The 17,286-nt window shown below is 40.2% G+C and overlaps 1 protein-coding gene across 3 annotated transcripts in view; it reads left to right on the top strand.

The window, feature by feature from the left end:
- Positions 1 to 17,286, top strand: part of DIS3L2 (DIS3 like 3'-5' exoribonuclease 2) — a 364,857-nt gene that overhangs the window by 54,362 nt on the left and 293,209 nt on the right. For all 3 annotated transcript variants that reach the window (XM_061148508.1, XM_061148507.1, XM_061148510.1), the window contains 2 exons: positions 10,339 to 10,392; positions 15,226 to 15,327. In XM_061148508.1, coding sequence (XP_061004491.1) covers positions 10,339 to 10,392; positions 15,226 to 15,327 — 156 coding nt within the window. The remainder of the gene's footprint in view (positions 1 to 10,338; positions 10,393 to 15,225; positions 15,328 to 17,286) is intronic.

The following is a 17,286-nucleotide window of genomic DNA, read 5'->3' as shown; positions in this document are numbered from 1 at the left end:
AGGGTGTGACTAAGACACATTGGTAGGTCAGTTTGCCTGGAGCAAATGGACGCTGACTATAGAGAATAAGGTTGAAAAGGAAACAGTAAACAGCAGCAGATAATATTTGTTGAGAGCTTTATAGTTTGCTAAATATTTTACGAGCTAGTTCAGCAGTTTGGCTCGGCAAATGTTGGAGTATCCACTGTGAGCCAGGAGCTGTTTATATAGTAGCATGCCACATGGGTGCTTCCAAGATGAAGGTGGGTGAGGCTGCCTTTCCGTATGTTAAGCCTGTGGCCCCATCGTGGAGCAGACATTTTTGTGGACAGATGATTTGAAGATAAAGGGTAAGTGCTCAGATAACAGTATGACCAGGGTGTATGGGAGAATGTTGGGGGAAACCGGGGAACTGTAGGAGGTGACCCCTGCACCTGAATAGTGAAGGGTGACTGTATTAAATGAGTGATGTGTGTGTGGGAGGGAGATAAGGAGAGGGCGTGACACTAATGAAGACAGAAACTGTGAAACAGTATGGAGTGGGATAGCTCAGGTCTTTTTAAGTGTGAAATCTGAGACAGTAGTCGGTAATGAGATGAACAGGGAGGCGAGGCCACATATCCTTTGAATTAAGTCTGTTTTATATAATTCTTAGGTTAGTATACAAACATTGCCATGTGTTACTTGGCTCACTTGAAGATGTTGACTGTGTTCCATTTTCTCCCATTTTGAGTGCTCGGCTTCTCTATTTGTATTTGGGGCTGGAGATCCAGCCAATTAACAGATACTCTCATCTTCTTTTCCTTTTTTATCACCTTTTGTATTTACCTATGGTCCAGTACATATGCTTAATATAGACTTTGAATGAAAAATTATTTTTAACAAATTAGTTGCTCTTTATGATTTCAGAGGTACCATTGGTGGTTTTTTTTTTTTTTTTTTTTTTAAAGCATCCCTTGGTTTCTTTGATAAGGCCTCTGAGGAAAGTTAAAGCTTTAGCTGGACATTTATTCATTCATTAATCCATTTATTTGCTGTTTATCGTTCAGTGCACACACTGCACTCTGTTCCTCTGCAAGTGTCTTGGCCCTCGTCTTGTTCCATGTATGAGGACCTGTTGTGCTTTTGCCAGTCTTATCTCCTGCCCTTCTCTTCCAGGTACACTCTGCTCCATTCACTCTGATCTTCGAAACGTCCCCAATAAAAACTCTGCTCTTTGATTGCTCTGTGACTCTGTACATGCTGTTCCTGATGCTGGGAATGCTCTCTCCCACTATCTTGATGTAATCATGCTTGACCTTACCTAAATGTTACCCCCTTTGTGAAGCTTCACTTAATTCTCCAACCAGAATTGGTCATTACCACTTTTCCTGAAGCCACCCTTTTTGTTTACCCTTTATTCTAAACTTATTATCATTTCTTGGCATTTGAGTTTCCTCACACAGATTGTTCACTTCCTTGTGGTCAGGGTCATGTCTTATTCCCACAGATTGGCCCAATGACTGGCGTTTGATTGATGCTTAAATACATTTATATCGGATGAATATTTATTTATTGATTGAATAAAGGATCAAGGTACTGTCTTGGAAGAAGAGTGAGCGGACCCTCAGTTGTTATGACTTGGAGGAAAAATTGTTATAAAATCTATAGAGATAGACTGAGGGAAATATTCTGCAGTGGTATTATTTTTGCTCCCTTGTATTAATTTTTGCTTTTGAAACAACTCTTTGCTAATATTAAAACAAAAAGCTGATCAATATAACAACTCTGGTTCCCAGGAGTTTGTAAGTGATTCCTCCTGGCCTGTGACATCATGGGACTCTGCAGCCAGAGTACCCCCCCCCCCCCCCCCCCCCCACCAATGAGAGCAGTTGTTCTCTGCAGATGGGAAAGGAATGGGTTCCAGATATGAGGTCACCTTGTGAAATATACAACACTGTAAATAAGGGTTTCATAGGCAGAGAAACAGTCCATCTGTGCAGGCCCTGATGGGTAAGGTAAAAAGCTAGTCAAGGAAAGATATTTGAATGCTGTCAAATCTTAATGCTACATCTTAATTAGATGTAAGCGTTCATTAACTTTTGTACGCAGACTTAAGTATATTGTGACATCCTTTGTCTTTTCCCCATCTAAAGAAAATTTTATTGAAAGACAGAGATATTTTTAAATAGGAGTAGAATAATTATTTTGTTTTCAGTGCTTTGACCAATAATTTGACGTTTCATTGTTGTTTTGTCATGCGTGGCGAAGAGAAGTCCATAGTGACCAAAGAAATCTCTTTCCTTTGTTTGAACTGACTGGCAACAACACATGGTCATGTACATATAGTTTTGAAATTTTTTTTGGAAAATGAGTTTTTGTGTTGAAGAACATATGTCCTTTTTCTCTCCATAGGTAACAGTATTGGGAAGTTATTATGGGAGGTATTGGGGAAAATGAGAGTCTGGGGTAGAGAGGCCTGGAAGGAGTTCAGGTTTGGGGTGATGACCAAAGTGACATGGGTATAAAGATGGTAAAATTGGTTTGTTTCATATTCCTAGGTGGTTCTTTGGCAAAAGATGGTTCAGGCTGAGCCCCCAGAGCTGCCTGAGGCATGAAGTCAAGTTTCTCCTAAGCTAAAATGTTGGTGTAAAATTGTTATTGGACCCTGAAAGAAATCCTTGTCCAGGAAGACAGGACAGGATGTCCTGTATCTCGGACATTCACCATTTATTAAGAGGGAAAATCAGCTAGAGAACATTTAGATATGAGTTAAAGAGAAGAATAGTGGATTATCGTGGACTGCCCAGTCATTTAGAAGGAACAGATGATATTCATGACATTTAATACTGGTGTGGTGGGAGAACTTCAACTCTGCAGACATGAATTAATAAGCTTCAACAAGTGTTTCTTGACTACCTGCTAAGTGCCAAGCATATACCAGTGAGCAAGATAGGCAGAAACAACTGAAGCAATAAAGAGAAAATCACAGTCTGTGTTGTGTGCTTATAAGAAAGCAAGAATAGTGAGTGAGAATAACTATGGGGTGCCACTCTACATAGGGAGGTGAGGCCTCTTTGAGGAGGTGATTTGAGTTGAGATCTGAAGGGTGAGATTGAACCAGACATTTGGAGAACTAGGAAAAGAACATTATAGGCAGTGATATCAGCTAGTAGAAGGATGGCAAGTGGTTATTGTGAAAACTGATAAACATCTTTTACTATTGTGATTATGTAACTGTTACTCACTTAACACCATTGTATCATGATTGGTCAACAGAAAAAATAATAGAACTCTATATCACCAAAACTGCCATTTAATAGAAACCTATAATCTCTTTAAAAAATCCAGATGCATGTCAGAATTATCTTGGAAGTTTTTGAAAAGTACAAATGTGCAGATATTGCTTTGTTTTCACTAGAGCTCCAGATATGTTTTTTATGAGCAGCCATGTTAAAAACAACTGGACTATATGATGATCTTTTACTTTTATCAGTTTGTTTCACCTTTTCTATTTCATATTCAGTGCTCCTATTTCATTTAGTTTGTTTTCCAGTTTCTCTATCTCTTCATTTTTTTTGGATCTTCTTTCTTAAGACTTTATCAGGTTTAATACAAAAGCTTTTATATAGCTTATATATATATAAATAATATGTATACTATATATATTTTAGAAAACTTAATCAATTTTTGCCTAACTGAAAAAATTATGACATTTCGATTCTGTTTATTTGACTTAGTATGAATAGAATGTTAGATTTCTAATTAAAACAAAAGGATATGCAACAAGCAACAAAGGTTTATAGCATAGGGGATGATAGTCAATATCTTGTAATAACCTATAAAGGAAAATAATTTCAAAAATAATACATGTGCATATGTATAACTGAATCACCTTGCTGTGCACTTGAAACATTGTAAGTCAACTATACATTATTAAAATGTATGTTAAATTAAAAAGATGAACCTATATAAGGGAACAAATTGGAAAATAGAAACAAACCTAATCTTGAGCTGTCATTTTATACCTCACTTGAAGCCACATAACCTTGGATTTTTTAAACACATAAATCAATAAATGCCTTTATTCTTTTTTTAAAAAAAAGAATGGCAAGCGGAAAAAGGCCTAGTATTTTTGAGGACTGAGAAGAAGGCCTGTTGAATATACTGAGCAAAGGGAATTATGTTGGGAATGAATGGGAGAGTTAGGCGGCTGCCAGTCCGTGTAGGTTCTCTAGGCTGTGTTGGAGGGTTGGATTTTATTTAAAGAACTGATGGGGAGTCATGGAAGAGTAATAAGCAGGGGAAGGACATGGTCTATTTTATGCTTTTAAAACAACTCTCTGGCAGTTGTGAGATGAATAGAGTAGAAGCTGAGAGACCACGAAAAAGGCATTCACTCCAAGTGAAGTTGCTCAGTCGTGTCTGACTCTTTGCGACCCCATGGACTATAGCCTACCAGGTTCCTCCGTCCATGGGATTTTCCGGGCAAGAATACTGGAGTGGGTTGCCATTTTCTTCTCCAGGAAATCTTCCCGACCCAGGGATCGACCCTGAGTCTCCCACATTGTAGGCAGACGCTTTACCATCTGAGCCATCAGGGAAGTCTTCACTCTAAACCAAGCAAGAAAATACGGTAATGTGGACATGGGTGGTGGCAGTGAAGTCAGAGAGAAGTGTGTGGATGTGGAGCTAGTGCTGGCATGACATGCTGATGGGTGAATTGTGGAGGGCAAGGCAAAGGGGGTCATAGTGGATGACTCCTCAGTGTTTGAGTTGAGTCGCTGGATGGATGATGATGCCATTAACCAAAATAGGGTATACTGTGGGTTGGAATGTGGTACTGGTTTTTTGGGAGAAGGGAACAGATGGCACAAATTAATGAAGAGGGGTTTGGTGGTGATTATGGCAAATGGAGAGGAAGTCTGCCGCAGTTAAGACCAAGGACTCTAGAACCAGACTGCTTGGGCTTAAATGTCATGTGCAAGTGGGCACCTCTCAGTTCAGTTCAGTCACTCAGTCGTGTCCCACTCATTTCGACCCCTTGAATTTTAGCACGCCAGGCTTCCCTGTCCTTCACCAACTCCCAGAGCTTGCTCAAACTCATGTCCGTAGAGTCGGTGATGCCATCCAACCATCTCATCCTTTGTCATCCCCTTCTCCTCCTGCCTTCAGTCTTTTCCAGGATCAGTGTCTTTTCCAATGAGTCAGTTCTTCACATCAGGTGGCCAAAGTATTGGAGCTTCAGCACTAGTCCTTCCAATGTAAATTCAGAGTTGATTTCCATTAGGATTGACTGGTTTGATCTCTTTGCAGTCTGAGGGACTCTCAAGAGTCTTCTCCAACACCACAGTTCAAAAGCATTAATTCTTCAGCCCTCACCTTTCTTTATGGCCCAACTCTTAGATCCATACATGACTACTGGAAAAACCATAGCTTTGACTAGATGGACCTTTGTTGGCAAAGTAATGTCTCTGCTTTTTAATATGCTGTCTAGGCTGGTCATAGCTTTTCTTTCAAGGAGTAAACACCTTTTAATTTCATGGCTGCAGTCACCATCTGCAGTGATTTTGGAACCCCCTACCCCGCAAAGAAAGTCTCTCACTGTCTCAATTGTTTCCCCATCTGTTTGCCATGAAGTGATGGGACCAGATGCCATGATCTTAGTTTCCTGAGGCACATCTCAGTGCCTCCATTTCTCATTTTATAAAAAGAGGGTAATGGTGCCTACCTCATAGGGTTGTTTTGAGGGTTAAATTAGTTGATAGACATAAAGCCCTTAAAACAGTGTGTGACGTGTAATAAGCCAGTATAAGTGTTATTCGCGATTGTTTTTATTGCTGTAAGAGAAGCATCTGTTATTCAACTCAGGTGGTTGCTTCCATGTGGCTGATTTTTTCATGAAAATCTGGAAATACATATTTATGTGTGAAATTCCTCAGTTTTAAGCATTTTCAAACACCCTGTAAGCCAAATAAAACATGTTTGTGATTGCCAAATTAGGCTCATTAGCCCAGCTATATGGTATTTTTCTTTTTTTTTTTTTTTTATTTTTATTTATTTTTTTAATTATTATTATTTTTTTTTTCCCAGTGGGTTTTGTCATACATTGATATGAATCAGCCATGGATTTACATGTATTCCCCATCCCGATCCCCCCTCCCACCTCCCTCTCCACCCGATTCCTCAGGGTCTTCCCAGTGCACCAGGCCCGAGCACTTGTCTCGTGCATCCCACCTGGGCTGGTGATCTGTTTCACCATAGATAGTATACATGCTGTTCTTTTGAAATATCCCACCCTCACATTCTCCCACAAAGTTCAAAAGTCTGTTCTGTATTTCTGTGTCTCTTTTTCTGTTCTGCATATAGGGTTATCGTTATCACCTTTCTAAATTCCATATACATGTGTCAGTATGCTGTAATGTTCTTTATCTTTCTGGCTTACTTCACTCTGTATAAGGGGCTCCAGCTTCATCCATCTCATTAGGACTGGTTCAAATGAATTCTTTTTAATGGCTGAGTAATATTCCATGGTGTATATGTACCACAGCTTCCTTATCCATTCATCTGCTGATGGGCATCTAGGTTGCTTCCATGTCCTGGCTATTATAAACAGTGCTGCGATGAACATTGGGGTGCACGTGTCTCTTTCAGATCTGGTTTCCTCAGTGTGTATGCCCAGAAGTGGGATTGCTGGGTCATATGGCAGTTCTATGTCCAGTTTTTTAAGAAATCTCCACACTGTTTTCCAAAGCGGCTGTACTAGTTTGCATTCCCACCAACAGTGTAAGAGGGTTCCCTATTCTCCACACCCTCTCCAGCATTTATTGCTTGTAGACTTTTGGATAGCAGCCATCCTGACTGGCGTGTAATGGTACCTCATTGTGGTTTTGATTTGCATTTCTCTAATAATGAGTGATGTTGAGCATCTTTTCATGTGTTTGTTAGCCACAGTAATGTTCAGCTCCTTGGTTGTAGACATGGAGACTCAGGCAGGTAGTTGGAGTCAACTGTGAGTGAGGTTTCATTAGTTGAATATAAGAAGAAGGAGGATCCTTGGCTCAGGGTCTGCAGGGGTGATAGGTAATGACAGGCCATGGCAACTCGGTAGCCGAGGAAGGAAATAAACATAGTGAGGGGAAGAGAGTGAGCTAAGAGGCAGAACATGAGTAAATCAGGGATCCACCAGAAGGTTGAAGACAACAGCACCAAGGAGCTGGAGCAGGAGCCAATGAATGAGCTTCTAAGGATTCTGGGGATCTTGAGAGAGACTGGGCAGAAAAAAGATACTTTTAAAGTTGCAGTAGGGAAGCAAGGGGGGATACTTTTTTACTCTGGTCCTTGAGCTGTATGGGATAGGAGAGACAAGTGGCTCCCTCTGAGAGGACTTGAAGGGAAGTGATCACATCAGGTTTCCATGGAGGCCAGGAGGCACCAGTGCCTTTAGCGAAGAGATGGAGGATGTAGGAGCCACACGTCCCAGGCCTAGGAGGGGTGGGGGGGGATTGAGGGGTGAGGGTGTGGGGCAAATTAGGTGATGGTCATAAAAAGGTGGAAATGGAAGTCCTGGACTTACGTAGGCGGTGAGTAAGACAAGGCATCTGCTAGACATCTTTTTCAGTTACAAGGCCATTTCTTGACATGCTTTGCTGACAGTGTCTTCTGTCAGACTGTGGGGATGACTGTGGTCCTCTGTGGACTCTGCTAGAGATTCTTCTTTCTTAGTGTGGTCACTCACAGGGTGTTATGTTCCTGAGGTGCAGTTCGTAAATTCTGCTCCAGTCAAATTGCAAATGCTTTTCTTGAAACAGGCTTCTGTCCCTCCTTGTACACTTTTATGTATCAGGAAGTTTGGGATAGACAATCAAGAATAGAATCTTGGGACTTCTCTGGTGGTCCAGTGACTAGGACTCCGAGGTCCCAGTGCAGAGGGGCCTGGGTTCGATCCCTGGCTGGGAAACTGGATCCCACATGCCACAACTAAAGATCCTGTGTGCCGCAACTAAGATCCAGCACAACCAAATAAACAAACACTTTAAACGAAGAATAAAATCTTTTAGGTCCTTATAATATTTGTTCTTTTAAATAGAGCTGAGATATTTTATAATAACTGTTAATGGAATATATAACCTTTAACAATTGTAGATCACTACTGTTGTACACCTGTAACTTATACAATGTTGCACATCAACTATATCTCAATTAAAAAAAATCACAGACACACAAAATCGGGCCAAGATACAGACCTGAGCGAACCTATTTCTTTCCCCTGAACCCAGTCATGGCATCTCTGAGTGCTCTATACTTAAAGGAACTTTCAAAGCAGAAAGTATTAGCTCTATGCTTCTTCATGTACTAAACATTCACTGGAAAAAAAAAGAAACTTGGGTCAGAAAATGAATTTAAAAAAATCAACGAGTTTACTTTTATTTATTTGAAGTGTTTATTTCCCCTCACTAGACTGTAAGCTCTGAGGGTAGAGACTCTCTTTCCATTGTGTCCTCATCACCTAGCAAAGTGCCTGTCATGCTAGCTGTCAGGAAATAAGGAAATATTTGTTGAGTGAGTGGATGAATAGTTAGGATAAATGTAATAAGCTTTTTCCTCCCTCCCCCAACAAGAAATAGTTGTCCTAAATGTGAAGTTGTAATGATATTTGTAAAAAGGGACAGGCCTCTGGGGGCGTTCCCTGCCTCACTTCCCAGTCCCTCTGTCTCTTACTCTGATATAGCATGGTGGTAGAAAAGTATTCATCCTCTTAATCACTCTTTTTTAAAATACATATATTTAAAAATTTTTTTCATTTGTTTATTTTTGGCTGCACTGGGTCTTTGTTGCTGTGTGCGGGTTCTCTCTAGTTGTAGTGAGTGGACTTCGCATGGTGGTGGCTTCTCTTGCCACAGAGCACAGACTCCAGAGCGCTCAGTCTTCAGTAGTTGCAGCTCTTGGGCTCTAGAGCCCTGGCTCAGTCCTTGGGGCACACAGGCTTAGTTGCCCCCCAGCATGTGAGATCTTCCTGAACCAGGGATTGAACCCGTGTTCCCTGCCTTGTCAGGCGGGACTTTTAACCACTGGGCCGCCAGAGAAGTCCACTCTTAATCACTCTTGTCTATATTTCTCTTCTGACTTATCTTCAAATTTTGCTTCTCCAATCAAGGACCAGATCGGACACCATCTCTGGAGCCTTGCTTAGTATCCCCAACTAAAAGTAAGCTGTCCCCTCACTTGCAGCTTTCTTCATGTTTACTCTATAAATAAGGACTGAGCTTGGTTCTCATTCTCTCTTCCACGTTGTTTGTCTCAGGATCTTTCATGTAATCAGAATTCAATAAATAATTACTGAATTAAGGTCTGAATGAGGGTTTGTCATAGTCTGTGTGGGATTTAATAGTAGTATAAACTGTTACATGGAAATTTGTAATTTAAACATGGTGTACCAGTGAAAGAAATAATTATTTTCTGCTTTATTTTATGCCCTCACCTATTTTTTAATTGTGTATCTTTGAGTCTTTCAATATTTTAGGGGAGAAATGTTATTTAAAACACTTTCTCAAGACTCCCTTTGAGTCTAACTCTTAGGAAAATAACTCCCTCCATCCATGTGTTCCAGTGGCCTTCCAGTGCAGCTGTAAGTGGGGAGGGTTACAGCTTCCTGCAAGGGGCTAAAATACTGAACTGCTATTGAAGACAGCTCCCACCTGCACCTCTGAGCATAAATAGAAGCAGACTCTGATTTGGTGCTGGAATAACATGAAGTTGAAGGCAGACTGGGTGGCCTGGCTGTTGGAGCCAGGATTCCCATTTACATTAAGAGCTGGTTCTGGACCAATTTGAATTATTGACTCATTCAGCTCTGCAGAGGGGCCCAGAGTACATCCAGTATCTTGAGACTCACTATTCAACTTGGAAGTCAACCTGTATCACTTTGAAAATTGTCACAGAAACAAGCAGTTGTGGGAAGGTCCTGTAGAATTAAAAAAAGGGCATTGTATAGTGATGCATAATCCCCAGGTAACCTTGTTCTTTACATTTGAAGACTAGCATATAGGGGCACAGAAAACCCCAGTAGCTGCCACTTTCCCATTCCACGCCAAGCTCTGTTGCCTCTCACCTCTGCCCGTTCACTGCAGGGTGCCAGTGTGAGCTTTCAGTGTTTGATGGAACTCTGTAGTATAGACATCAATATAAATAATTTTATGCATTTAATGCATTTAATGAATTTAATGCATTTAATGAATAGTTCTTATACATCTAACTTGTTTCCTAGATCGAACTGTTTAATTAATTTTAACTTTTTTATTGAATAATAACATATGTATGGAAAAATCCTAAGTGTGTAACTAGTTAAATTTTCACAGATTTTATTTTTTTATTTTAAAGGGTGTTTTGAGAATTAATCCAAAGAAGTTTCATGAAGCCTTCATTCCTTCTCCGGTAAGTTCAATAACTTTATAATAAACCTAATGTCACATTTAATTTTTTAGATGTGCTGTGAAACTGAAATCATATATTCTAACTGAAAAACAGAGTAGTGAAACAGAATTGAAGATGGGCAAGGATTTGTTTCAAATTTAAATAAACAACATTTGCCTTGGGTTGACAGCCCCTTCTGCCAGTCTTAAAAATCACACTTCAAATGAAAGGGATGGCATTGTTACTGGCTGCAAGGCTCAGCTGAACCCTCACAGACAGCCACCACTTCTTAAAGGATTTATAGGTGTTTCCACTGGTTTAAGTTTAATCTCTCTTAAACAAATATGCTATCTACTTTCAATCTACTGCATGAGCTAATCTTCAGATTTGTCCAAAAATAATGTGTAATGCTTTTTTTTTTTTTTTTTGGTTAGCGTTTCTCACTTCACTTTTCCACAGGTGATAGGACTTGGTACAAGACTCTTTACCTCTGAGTCTTTATATGTTTTCTTAGTTCATGACTCATTTGAACATGCTCTCTTTGATTAAGGGAAGTTCACTCTGACATCTAATTAGCAGCAGGTCTCTGGATAAGGCTTGATTGTGCAAAGCTGGGAGAGCAGTATTCTTAAATTCTTGACTTATCTTTTCCAGGATGCCATAAATAGTGTAGCCGTAGAAGTAGATTTTTCACAGTGGAAGAGATTATAGGAAGAAACTTTGGCTTCTACATGAAGAAATGGAATACATATATTTCAGCTACTGCATTTCATTATGAGAAATGATACGTTTAATGAGCATGCAAGTTCAGTCGTGTACTCCATAGGTGGTATTGTTATTGTTGTTTTCAGTAACCAAAGACCTATTCCAAAGCTCAGTTTAGTCCTTTTTTCCCTTGCCTGTGTCCAGAAGCTAAGGATTCATGTTTGTATCTGAAGTTTAAGTCTTACCACTGGGTTAGATTAGCAGTATCCCATGTCACCTTGTACTCTCCGTAGTCATCTTCTGTTCCCGTGATAGAACATGGTATGTGTGTACTGACTGTGGTACTCAGATGAGACAATTGAGTGTTAGCTTTGAGGTAGTAGCTTAAAGCAGAGTTACATGGGTGTTAGATTTCAGAGTTTGCTCATAAGGTAAATTCACAGTCAAGAATGATAAAAATTACCCATGAAAACCTCTGAGGAGTATGCAGTGTTGGAGACGGATTAACCATCTCTCAGAAATCTAGCATAACCAGCATTTTCTCTGCATTTGAAAGAAGGATTATTTCTTCATTGGCACACCAGTTGGAGGAGCTCAATTATATGAGGGGCCCCAGTGTGTGAAAAACATAGTTTTTTAAGCATGAGAATCACACCCAGTGCAGTAAGGAGTTGGCCCTGAGACGTACCTGGTTTCAAATCACCCATCTCCCTGCATATTGAAGTTTGCTCTCATTGATTTGAATGATAAGTGAAACTATATACAGCATTTTGAAAACTTCACTGCTTGCTTTCTCTCTCTCCTGAGTACACAGTATTGAATTTCTGTAAGTTAGTCTCCTGTGAGGCTGGTTCCTGATGAATGTATGGCCTAGGACCAAAGTACAAGTGGAGGCATGAATACCTTATATTAAATACTTAAAAGTTATACACCAGACAAATAAACTGTTAAGTGAAATATGTTCCTTGTCAAATATACCTCCATGTACTTGAACTTGGGTTCAAGTGTAGAATTCTCAGACTACTTGGAGCTTCATGCTGCAAGGCGGCTGCATGGAGAAAGCCCACCTTTGGCCTGCCCCTCTTCCCTTCCCAGTCCTGGCTCCATGTCCCCTCTTTGCTGCCCTCCGGCCTCCTCCCCACACTCAGTGAAAGCCCTTGTCCTCTAGGTGAGCATCTCACCCCACGTGTCCAGCCTCTCCCCATACCCTTTAGACATACCTACCTGTTAGCCGCCTGTGCTGTGTGTTTGGGAAGACAGACCTGGGGAAGATGCTCATATATGCCCTGGAAGTGGGCTTGGGGCTGATTACAATTCATTTGGCCTTGAGAACTCCTTACCTGATGAGGATGAATGTAGTCAGAGGAGGGCCAGGGCAGGCGTTCTCTGAAGTGTGGGCCTACTTAGGTTCCCTTAAGTTAAATTCATATGATTTAAATTTGCAAATAATGTGCTGCCACTGTTTAATCTGGCTTGTTAAAGTTAAGAAGCATAAGTCGATGTTTCAAGAGCTCAAGTTGTTCTACTTGAAATTGTGTTCCTGGCATGTCCTACTTAGAATTTTTTACACAGTTGCGATATTAAGATTGGCTTATTTCTGTACCTCTTTTATTCTCTTATCTGGCCATTGATGGAGTAATAAAATTGTCTCAGAGGGAGGAAAAAGTGCTAAATGACTCACCTCTAAGTAATTAAGAACATAGCATAGGGAGCTTAGCTTGGTGCTCTGTGATGACCTGGCGTGGGGGGATGGTTGGGAAAGGGTGGCCCACGAGGGAGGGGATATATGTATACCTATGGCTGATTGACTTTGTTTATAGCAGAAACTAACAGAACATTGTAAAACAATTATACTTAAGAAAAAAAAAAAAGCCCAGTTGTAACTGATTGTAGATAGTCTGGTTTTGGACACTGGAACAATCCTGCATTCCAGTTTTGTGGGTTTTCTGGTCAATTTCAGGTTTTAGAAGCATTATAGAAAACAGTTGAAGGAGGAGATAGTAGGGACAATGAATGACATGCCTCTGTAAATCCATCACTGGTCTAGATTTCTGAGTGTACGTTGCTCATGTCCATGTCAACTGTGAACTGGTATGAACTGGAAACATGCTCACAGGTAGGCTAGGAGGTGGGCTGTGAGATCAGGGCCTGAATATTACCTGCCCCCTGCTTTACCAGAGGGAATAGAGGTAGGAATTGATAGGAGATGTGGCTTCCGCTCTGACAGTAAGAAACAGAAAGTTTGCTTAATTGTAAAATGAAGGAGTAGACTAAATATTGTCTAATGTTCCTTATAACTTTAAAATTCTGAAGCTTTTTGAGAAACAAAATTAGACTAGATTTGATGAAATTTACTCTTGTTGACTCTGAAAACAGCTGAGAACTCACACAGTGTCACTTTCTGTGTTAAAATTGCTACATATACCAATAGGAACAGTAAATTGATCCTCAGGTATAAAAAAGTACTTTGTTTTGGGAGAATATGTTTTAGGTTTGTTATAATTTCTACTGATAGAAAGTTGATATTCATTTTCTTATGACAAACTCAAGATACATGCAGAAGTCATGTCTATGTGTACCTGCTGGTGTCCTGTTGTTCTCAGCGAAAGTAAGATATAGAATTAGAATGAAATCATGCGTCTTTTTCCAAAAACCCAAGATAAACTGATATTACTGAGATCCTTTTTTATCCTCTTTGGGGATAAGATAAAGAGAAGAAATAGACCAGATGTCAAAACCTGGCTTTTTATTAAAAAAAGCAAAGTTTCAGCTCAGAACTATATTGCAAAAAGTTCTGTACAGCTTTTTTGTGCCTCTTATCTTCAAGAGGCACTCTTTGTGTATCTGTAGAATTTATGTTTGGCCCAAAGGAAGCTGTTCTATCGATGGAGGATGTTCTGACCATTATGGAATACTTGGGTTGCTGCCCTACTCCAGCCTCCTAAATACTTAGTTAGAATACCCCCAGATCCCTTTATATTTCCAACAGATTGATCATTAACCACTTCCCCCCGCCACCCATTCTTTCTGATGGGTAGAGCAAGCAAGTCTTACGGCATTCAAATAAAGGACTGAACTCTTTGACTTTAAAAAGTAATTAGAAGAGGTTGACTCAAACTTTTAATTTTGAGCTGCCTGCGAATATCTTTAAAATAAGAGATTCTGCAATAGATGCAGACTTCTGAATGAATCAAATATGAGCTGAGTTGTGATGCAGTCTACCCATAGATTTGGATTGTTTATTCAGCTCAGCTCTTCAAACTGCCATAGATAAAATAGGTGAGCAACAAGGATTTACTGTATAGCACAGGGAATTATTGGAGAAGGAAATGGCAACCCACTCCAGTATTCTTGCCTAGAGAATTCCATGGACAGAGGAGCCTGGTGGGCTACAGTCCATGGGGTTGCAAAGAGTCAGACACAACTGAGTGACTAACACTACGCTATGCTACAGGGAATTATTATATAATCAGTATCTTACAATAACCTCTAATGGAATGTAATCTGAAAAAATTACTCAATCACTATGCTGGATACCTGAAGCTAACACTACAACTCTACTTCAGTTAAAAAACAAACAAACCATGATTTGCTTTCTCTGCTGCTTTCCTGGGGGGCGGGGGTGGGGGGAGGGCAGGGAATATGCCAGCTTCCTTGTAGAGAGCCCAAATCATGGAGCTGGTTGTTGTCCCTGGCTGTGGTTGATTTTCTTCTATCTTCTTTCAAACTGTCTGCTTTTTACCTTTCCCTTTGCTTAAAAAAATTCAGTATAGAAGGGGTACCATCATGCTTTATTTTATTCAAGACAAAAAAGGACACCTTAGTCCTATCGCATTCTGGTTATGCAAGCTTGCAATCCTAGTTTTTTGCTTTATATATTTTTGTTTTTGACCTGCCTATAGTAGATCTTCTCTTATTTGGTGATTTCTTTTTAGAATTATGTTAACCTGCTCTTATGTGTTTATCACCAATTCTATTAGTTCCAAAGAGACTGAACTTCCTCTAGGTCTGTTTGTGGCTAAATAGCAATACCAGTGTTCCTGTTAAGTCAGCAGGCAGATTTTAGAGTCTACAGTTTGTAAGCCAAGGGAGTTATTTTTGATTCCAAGCCTTGGTAAGCTGACTCTTACATTCCTTTCTCCAACCTAGGATGGTGATCGAGACATTTTTATTGATGGCGTTGTTGCTCGTAATAGAGCCTTGAATGGGGATCTGGTGGTCGTGAAGCTGCTTCCAGAGGAGCAGTGGAAGGTGAGTTAAGTTTTCCTCTTACAACTAGAGACTTCTCAGGGCCTTTTGCATTCCACAGTGCATCAGCGAGACAGCATAAACTGACGCAGTCCCAGACCCCGCAGGCCCTTGGTTGCCTCAGAAGCAGGCCACAGAACACTTGGGACATAGCTTCATTGGATGGGCACACACCTAATGATTTGAGTTCTCCTTGTTCCCTCCCCTGTGATCTGTCTTCCCTCTTGCATGCTTTGCCTTGGTTTCTGGTAATTTTTAGGGTAGAAGAAAAGCTTGCAGGGGACATTCAAACCTGATAATGTGTTGTTATCCAACATTTAATGCTGGGAGAACTGGGAAGACAAAGCCATAGGGATGGTGGCAGTCTTCACATATTCCTGATGCCTTTCCTGGAAAACCCAGGCAGCACATGTCTAGTTCTGTGATGTCCAGTTTGGTGGTTGGGCCTCCCTTGGCAGATAAAAATAGACTGTGTATTTTATAAAACAGAGATTTGATAGCAGATGAAAATGTTGTTAATATGAGAATATTCTGGGTTTTAGTTTCCATCTATGTCTGTCAATTGAAAAGGAAGATTTGCTTTCGTTTTGACTACTGTTTTAAATAAGGGTCAGACACTAGAATGATTCATAACAGCAGTTTCTTTTTAATTGTATAAAACTGGTAACTTATATATCTAAATATTAATTTTTCTTCCTAGCATGCTTTATATCACATTTTTATTTGGCTCAGTTTATTGCTACTCGAGATTTTGGTGTCTTCTTCAGTGAGAGGTATTAAAGCAGAGTGATTAATAAAGTGGGCTTTTAGGCTAGGCTACTTGGGTTTGCAGCTCATCTTTGCCACTTACCTGTATAACCTTGGGTGAGTTATATAACCTCTCTGTGCTTCATATGCCTCATCTATAGATTGGGAATAATCATAGTACCTACTTCATAGATTTGTCATAGGATTAAATGGGAATATATGTAAAAATCTTAGAATAGTTCTTGACCCATGGTAGCAACTCAAGTTTTTATTATTAATTTTTCCAGGAATGTGGGAAGTACTACCTTATCTCAGAGCTTTGTTGAGGCATAAATTAAATTCTTTTTTGTTATCTGATAAGGCTTTAGTAATTGAGTAAGAACTATGTGTCAGGGATTTGTAGGGTGCATGGACATTAGTAATGATCAAGATGGACATAGTTGTTGCTCTCATGGAGTTTTTAGTCTGGTGGGGATTACAGCTAGAAAGAGATAGGTACTACTTACACTTAATTGAATTTAAGGATAATTTTGATTGATTGAAGTTAAATGCAGAGAGTGAATTATGCTAGTCCAGATCTTCATCTCCACCCTGCCCCCAGCTCCCATTCCTCTGCTGTGATGTGCTTAGTCACTCAGTTGTGTCCGACGCTTTGCAACCCCATGGACTGTAGCCCTCCAGGCTCCTCTGTCCACGGGGACTCTGCAGGCGAGAATACTGGAGTGGGTTGCCCTGCCCTCCTCCAGGGAAACTCCCATCCCTAGTTGCTGCCAGTTGTGCACAGTCTCTTTCCTTGATTCCTTGAAAGCACCAACTAAGGGTTGGCTCCAGGTCCTAGGAATATAGATTGATTTAGGTCATTTCCTCTTTTCTTGAAAGCATCATCTAGCACAGTGTTGACCAGGTTTAAGATGACAGGAAGAGTGCATTACAGTCTGGTCCAACCAGAGGAAGTATTTTTAGAGGTCATTAGAGAGCTCTACAGGCAGCTTTATAGCAAACAGGCAGCTTTATAGTAAAGGTAAGCCAGAGAAGGAACAAGAATGATGAAGTCTCCTAGTCGTTCCATTCCTGGATATTTTTTTACCTTAGAGAAATTAAGGTATTTGTTCATATAAAGATTTATATATGAAAGTTCATAGCAGCTTTTTTAGCGATAGCCCCAGACAGATTGGAAACCACCCAAATGTCCATAAGCCCATCAACCAATTTTGT

Source organism: Dama dama, chromosome 8, assembly GCF_033118175.1.
Source record: "Dama dama isolate Ldn47 chromosome 8, ASM3311817v1, whole genome shotgun sequence".
Lineage (NCBI taxonomy): Eukaryota > Metazoa > Chordata > Mammalia > Artiodactyla > Cervidae > Dama > Dama dama.
This window is presented reverse-complemented; position numbering and strand designations above follow the sequence as displayed.